The sequence below is a fragment of the Montipora capricornis genome, chromosome 14 (assembly GCF_036669925.1).
Source record: "Montipora capricornis isolate CH-2021 chromosome 14, ASM3666992v2, whole genome shotgun sequence".
Taxonomy (NCBI): domain Eukaryota; kingdom Metazoa; phylum Cnidaria; class Anthozoa; order Scleractinia; family Acroporidae; genus Montipora; species Montipora capricornis.
This window is the reverse complement of record NC_090896.1, coordinates 28,761,876-28,769,564: the sequence shown is the minus strand read 5'-3', so window position 1 is coordinate 28,769,564 and position 7,689 is coordinate 28,761,876. Positions and strand designations below refer to the sequence as shown.

The window sequence follows — 7,689 nt, the reverse complement described above, 5'->3', positions numbered from 1 at the left end:
TTTTCTGCACACGTTTTACCTTCTGTTGTGCAATCAATCTGAAGAGAAATACAGATATTGATAATGATGTCAAGTAATGCAGTGAAATAATCATAAATAGCTTTTGATCCTTTGTTATCCTGAAAAAATGTGAAACATATAGAAACCGTCAAGTGCCCCTTAGTTCTTTAAGCTCTCACTTTGTTAAAAACCAACCATTTACATCCAATGTTGTCTTAAAACAAGTGTGGTCTTTTAGCCTTCCCGAGTTGCCATCAAAAGAAATACATCCCTTCAACTAAATTTGAGTTCGTTGATTCACATTTAGGAGCAAGGATGGCACAGCCGGTTAGTGTTCGGCCTTAGTGCAACAGATCCCGAGTTTGATGTCCTCAGATATCACATCCTTGTTTCGAATTCTCTCCTTTCTGTGTAGCTTAGTACTGATGGAGAGGGGTGAGTAAAATGTGCGAAAGTTCATCGACCTCAGGTTTGTCAGTTGAATTAATTACTGCTATCCACTTTAAATATGGTCGCTTTACTTTTAATTACCTTTACCTTTATATTCATCAACAACAGAAAAAACCAGCATTGTGTGTATTATTCAGATGTGTCAAAAAGCAGTTTAGGTGAGTAAAATCCAAACAACATAAACAACTTTCAGGTATAAAAGTGGAGGGCTCAGAAATACAGTCACATGCAAACAATCTATTCCACTATACACCAAAAGGCAAACCAGCCATATTTGATAATATTACATCAACTTCTAAATTGTTTAGCATCAGGGTCAAAGGAATACAAGTTAACACCAGCTTATCAAAACCAGGTCACTTGATCAAAACATGACTGGAGAAGGCCAAGTACATGCACAATTGTGTACTAAGCATGCACGCAATAAAGGAAGAAACAAATTGTACAGACAGTTCAATGAGTCTTCTTAACATGGCTGAGACAAGGGCATGTACCTTAGCAATTGTGATATCCATATTGTCCTTATGAAACTCAGCCAATTCCTTCCACGTGGGTGCCAGTTTGCGGCAATGGCTACACCTGTCATGAAACATACAAGTTACCTGTAAATATTTTTTCATTGCATACAGGGTATGCCACTATTTTACAGTTTTGTCCAAGTACTGTATTACAGGCAGATTAATAGCTATATGGACTATCCTATTGAAAAAAACACCTGACTTACCAAGGGGCATAGAACTTTATAAAATGAAGTCCCATTTCCACATGTCGGTCAAAGTTATCTGCTGTCAGCGTGTAAAGGCCATTATCTGGTTCATTTGTCTCCGTTACGTCCTTTTCTTTTTCCTAAAACGAAACTCTAACCTAGTATTTGGTAAAACTAATAAACAGGTTAAAGGTAACAAGCAGCTAACCACTTTCAATGGCTGCTTTACGATGGAGGGCTGGCCATGGGGTTTAGGTAGAGAGACAACTTGGGAGCACAATAATGACACATGGCCATGTTTCATTAAATCCATGTGTGATTCCTAAAGCACAGGAACTCAGCCAGGCATAATTAGCTGAGTCAATTTTCATTACCCAGAGAGAGACCTGGGCATTCGGTTGAGATGAACTGAAACTCTGCTCACAAATAAATGAAGAAGCTGGAAGTGTGATTAGTGACCACTTTAACAACCTGATAAGGGGGGTAATCCTAGATGGTCATCCATCTAGGTTTTAACAACAGGACTTGACTTTGGTCAACAGACAGGAACTGGTGTTTTCCTTTAGGCAAGTGATATGCTACCCTGGTCCCAGAGGTTTTTCTAGAGCCGTGAAAGAGCCGCGAAGAGGCAAAGTCGAGACGCAAAGCGGTGAGAAGAGAAAAACCTCTGGTTACCTTGGACTTGAATCTCACCTTTCATGCAGATGCCAGGGTCAGAATGTGACCCTCAGGCTCGGATTGGTTGATATTTTGGACAAACACGCATATAAATATGATTGGTTCATTTGACTGGTAATACCGAGGGGATGCGTGATTGGTAAGTTGCCCCCGGGCCCTTTTGTAATTATCAATTTGATGTGTTTGACAGCTGGCGTAAGTGAGATTCAAGTCCAAGGTATCTCTCTTCTTGCCGCTTTGGGACTCGTCTTCACCGCTTCGAGGCTCTCTCGCAGCTCAATAAAAACCTCTGGGACCAGGGTAGTGATATGCCTTGATGGTGGTGCTGATGACGATGATGATGACTATGACAATAATGATGACGATGGAGATGATTGTACACTATTCACTTGTTCTCGACCAATGGCAACATCAACTTGTGGTAATGCAGGTAATCCCATCAAAAGAGCAATTCGATAATCCAAACATTTTCATGATGCCAACCTTCATGTGCCGTGAAAAACACTGCTTCAGGTAATAAAAATAATCACTAGTAACACAAAAGTTCTAAATCTTACTTCAGATGTTGCCAGAAATTTGTTGACAAAAGCTTTGAGGTCATTCATTCTTCTTTTTCCATTGTATCTCTTGATTTCACCATGATTAAAATACAATTTTAACCTTGATAAAAGAAAGAAAAGCACACCTGCTTTTTGAAAAACTTGTCATCTCTTCTTTTTAAGAACAAAACAACAATAATTATTGTAACAACAGTAAAAAAATAACAGACTTAATTCACCATTTTAATAAACGCTAATTTAACTAAGTTAACCACCCTCAGCATAGAGGTAATCTTTCTAGCGTTCCTTGTTTTACTGGTCATCGCTTATAGCAGTCATCGTTTCTCTTGGGCGGTCTTTCGGTCAAGCTGTCAGCAGTCAGACTAATAAGTGCAGGATTGCATGGATCGTTGAAATCAAATTCATTAGCCAGCTTTTTATGAACTTTTCTCAGGCATTTGGAGCTGTTTTCATCATTAGTTTTTGAGCTTTCATCCACCCCACCCTGCCCTCTATTTTTCCTTCCACTGAGTCCATCAGTGTAATGGGTGCCTGGAATGGAGGCTTATATCTGGGTTGTGGGGATTTGCCAGCCATGGCCCATTCCCTAGATACTAAGCACCCACCTCCCATTTTAGCAAGGCACCTGGGCAAACATTATTAAATTCTCAATCTCAGATAATGCAATTCTAGCTTTCTAATTTGTTCAAGGATCTCCGTTACCAGCCATTATACCTGCGTTTGACCTTATATGGTCCAAATGAATGCAGCAAATGTCGCTCAGCATCAAATTTTTGGCACCCGCAAGTCATGTCACTTTCCGGTTGTTTTCTTATACTTAAATAAAATTTAGCAAAACCCAAGGTTGAGAATTTAATTCGCCCTTGTTGAATATGAGATTGGTAATAGCCAACTTGGTGCTACGTGCCTCGTTGGCTATTTGTCATCTTGTATCCAATGCTACAAAAAGTTGCAAAATTGTTGAGACACTTTCATTAAAAACATCTTTTCTGGCTTCCAATGCACACCATATCTAGAATTTAAACCTTTCCCACTTCCTCTCCCCTCTCCCCGTTTCAATGTTCACTGCTTTAGTTCCCAACAATTTTTTGTCTTGCTAGCAATACTGATAAGGGGGGAGGGGGGCTGCAGTGTGAGAGATAATAGGGAAATTAATAATGCCCCAAGAAGGTGAAGTGACTCCACTATTTTTGCAACTTGTTGTCTGATTGATTGCAATAACTTTGCCAGTCCTATAGGGAAACATTTCAACGTAGAAAAGCAGGAACTAAAGAAACAATATTAAATATATCGTATAAGCTCTGAAACATTTAAGAAGTTTGCACGCGAACTGCAAAGCACATTGTACCAAACACGAAAGGATATTAATTATTGACATACAGTAGCATCGATTTTCGAGTGTTTGGACTTATCATCGCTAACAGAGGACTCCGTACCAAATACTAAAGCGAGCAAAGTATTTTGCAATGCAGATCTGATGCTCCGAAAGTTACACATAGGCTCGTATTATGTAACACAATACCATTTATTGTGTTTCTTGATGACGTCAACCGGGATGGGGGCGTTACAGTTGAAAATCGTATCTTCGAGGAAACAGCACAATTCAACTAGTAATTTCTTTTCTAATCAATCCAATACCTCACCAGGTGATTCGTAATAAAGCTCACACAGTTAGAAATCCTGTAAATATCATCTATTCCATTTACCAACGGTTTACCATCCAAGCACGGTCTACCATCGCAACATCAAGAAATACGATATCATATTATTTTCTCAGTGAAAAGTTGTGGTAGTCCGTGTAGACCGTTTCATACAAATGTCATAATGTGTAACCGGTACAAATTTGTTCACTTTTGTATCTCATTGTAAAGCAAATCTTGCAAAGGATTTAGCACAATCGGGTGCTTTCTTTTGATCATTGTGCTCAGTCAGTCATTCCAAAGAACATGGAATTAGCCTGTACCTGACACGTCACTTAGAAGACTTGCTAGTACCCGGTAAGCGTTACCAATCCCTTCTCTGGAAGCAGACTAGCCCGAAAGCAATAAGTAATGTTACAAATGGGCCTCTATGAAAATGTCTCTTTGTATAACAATGTTTGCTAAGAATTGATTTTTCGGAAAGTGGATGTTCCCTTTACATGGCATGCGATCGCAGCTAAAGGAGAGGTAAAGGAGAGGTCTGTTTCTCATTCATAAACAACAGCTAATTTCGTACATGTTGCGCGTGCTTTAGATGTCATGTGTCGACCGAAATTTAGGTGTTTAAGGCAAATTATTTTGAAATCGGTTCCAGGATATTTCTAGCATACTTTAAAAACCGAAAGGATGGAAATCACACCTTTTTGTGTACCAAATTATGTGTATTTTCGACTTGACTCACAAAAAGCACTGAAATGGCTTCGAATTATGTCATACCAAAACCCCGCCAAAATACAGTTTATTGCTGGCCATTTTCTATTCACAGCAGATCAGAGAATTAAACCCTTTTTTTGGAAACACCATATTAAACGCAAACGATAGACGCCCTCCCGTTTCAATAAACAAAGTGACCGTACAACAATACAGTGACAACCAAAATTGCAAAATTGTTGAGACACTTTCATTAAAAAACATCTTTTCTGGCTACCAATGCCTGCCGTATCTACATGTAGAATTTAAACCTTTCCCACTTACTCTACCCGATCCCCCTTTCAATGTTGACTGCTTAAGTTCCCAACATTTTTTGTCTTGCAGGCAACACTGATAAGGGGGGAGGGGGGCTGCAGTGTGAGAGATAATAGGGAAATTAAGAAGAAGGTGAAGTGTCTCCACTATTTTTGCAACTTGTTGTAGCTCATGGGATAATAATAATATTGTTAATTATTCAAGAGTGAACTGTATTTACAGTAGTACTGGGGCACTACAACACTAGACAGAATTCAAATTAAATCATATAGATTGTTTGTTATTTATTTGATTGAGCAGGTTGAAGTTTTGGCAGCTATTCAGCTGATGTGGACCTGCTATACCCACCCACCCATATACACACAGAGGACAGCCACAACACCGGGAACTTCATCCCCTACTCTTCTCGAATAGTATGTGGGTTCTTTACATCCCATAGGGAACTAATGAACATGGAAGATATTTCTGAGACAGGGCTTACGATTTACAGTCCTTATCCGAGAAGACTTGAAAGTCTAACCATTTGCAGGTGAAATTACAAATGCAGCACTTTCTCCTAAGTTATTTAAAGACGCTGAGTGTTGGTTCGGCCGGAGTCGAACTCGCATGGCAGCCCAGTACGGGTAACCCGAAAACACTGACCCCCGGTCCATGGACCCCCCCCACGGACCGGGTCCATGGACTGACTTTACGGACCGGTCCACAGCCTATCTCTACGGACCCAATCTATGGACCACCCCAAAAAACACAGAATTAAAATAAATAACAACTGAAAATTTGTTTATACCGGTTGTCCGGATAGACCACTCTTGCAGGTGAGATCTCAGCCATTACGCTCCGCAAAGCAGATAATTATAAAGGCTCAGGTGTTGCCTTTTCCTTCGCTGTTGACCGGAGTGCTTCAAACTAAGTTTTTCCGCCATTTGTTTGTTGTGTGTGTGTGGAATAAAAATACATTTTAAAAAAAGTTCTTCCGCCATTTTGTTCAGGACAGAGAGATCATGAAGACTGGGGCGAGTTCACAAACCCGCGGGAGAATGATCCGAACATTTCAACAAAATGGAAGAGGGAAATATTAAAGAAAGAAAATGCAAATAGACTTACTTATTATCAATCTTTTTCGAAGGATTCCGGTCCACAGCGAAGGAAAGGGCAATATGTGATTAATAGACTTTGTACCCGAGCCTGAGCCTTAGTCTGTTGAAGTTGCGGAGCGTTACGGTTTAGATTTCGCCGATACGAGTGACACGAGTGGTCTATACAGACAACTGGTAAGTCAAACCTTTAGTTTTTTATTTTCATTTCTATGTTGTTTTAGGGTGGACCCTATAGGGGGTCCGTAAGGGTAGTCCGTAGACCGGTCCGTCAGGCAGTCCGTGGACCCAGTCCGTTGATGGGTCCATGGGCCGGGGGTCAGTGATTTCGGGTCACCCGCCGATCGTAGGTTAGTTTTTTAGGACAGGGGAAAACAAGAGTACCCTGGATATACACACTCACGTTGGGTATGCACGGATGTTTTGTTTTGCACAGAGTGGTGTCTCTTTCGTGCAATCAACCTGTGTAGAAAAAAAAACAGATGAGAGGAAACTTCCCTCAACAAACAGTACAAACATTACAGGACTTGTCTGGGAAAATTTTCACCCCAGAATATAAATACATTTATTTCATAAAGTTCACTTTGTCATACATAACACAACTTTACCACAACATATTTTCCCACTTCAAACTGCCCTAAAAATTGGCGAAAGAAAGGCTTTTGGGTCAAGACATCCATATCGTCAAGAACTGAACTTGGTTTGTCAGTACCTTGGCTATTGCTACATGTTCACTTTGAGGAATTTTGCTGTAGTGCTCAGCTAAGAGACTCCAGGTTGGCATGAAATTCTGGCAGTGCTCGCACCTGTTGGCATCAAATCACATTATTGCATAAGCTGACACCTGCTAATATGCAAGCTAAATTTAAATCTCAAAGCTCAGAACATTACTTCTTTACCATTTAACAGTTTCAGTACTAATGAAATTCTACAATGACCGCTGTCGGTAGTTATTCATGTTGCCTTGTGACCAGTACAACGTAGCTGTCCATTTAGGAGATTCTTTCTACTACCGACGTGCGAACTTTTTGCGACCTCCACTGGCCAGGCGCTGGCTACCTCACTTAACTCTTGCAAGCAGGCTTAATATTTTCTCATCTTTTCCCTCCTCGTGGAAATTTGTTCCACAGTAATTGTGGAATTATCAGTTTAAAACTGAAGAGCAAAATACAGTTAATTACTACAGTGTACATGCACAAAAGTTGTATTATCGCACGTAGCTTATAGCTTATATAATATTTCAGGCTTAATAGCTCACCAAGGTCCGTAAAACATAACAAAATGCGAGGAAGAACCAAACACTCTGTCTTCGAAGTCTACATCTGTAAGTGAAAGCACGTTGTCGCTTAGGCTTGGAGAAATAACGGTGGAGAGAAAGAAAATAAGGATTTCCTTTGCAGCCATAATTTCTGCAATTCCAGAAGGACATGTTTTGTTTCGGTAGGAAACCGCAGACCACTCAAGACTTAGACAAAGCACAGAGCGACCTGGGGCGACCTGGGGCGAGTTGCTTAAACGTTGGATGGCGTTACTCA

The 7,689-nt window shown here is 40.4% G+C and overlaps 1 protein-coding gene across 2 annotated transcripts in view; it reads right to left on the bottom strand.

The window, feature by feature from the left end:
- The window catches only part of LOC138032927 (thioredoxin domain-containing protein 5-like), a 19,755-nt gene extending 12,166 nt beyond the window's left edge, over positions 1–7,589 (bottom strand). Inside the window, exons 1-7 of one of the 2 annotated variants that reach the window (XM_068880652.1) lie at positions 7,413–7,589; positions 6,867–6,960; positions 6,558–6,616; positions 2,392–2,494; positions 1,175–1,296; positions 945–1,029; positions 1–38 (exon numbers count right to left, since the gene is read on the bottom strand). The exon at positions 1–38 is cut by the window's left edge and continues 49 nt beyond it. In XM_068880652.1, the coding sequence (XP_068736753.1) occupies positions 1–38; positions 945–1,029; positions 1,175–1,296; positions 2,392–2,494; positions 6,558–6,616; positions 6,867–6,960; positions 7,413–7,558 (647 nt within the window). In that variant the 5' untranslated portion in view covers positions 7,559–7,589. The remainder of the gene's footprint in view (positions 39–944; positions 1,030–1,174; positions 1,297–2,391; positions 2,495–6,557; positions 6,617–6,866; positions 6,961–7,412) is intronic. The other variant, XM_068880653.1, reaches the window with a different exon arrangement.
- Positions 7,590–7,689: the final 100 nt, after the last annotated feature.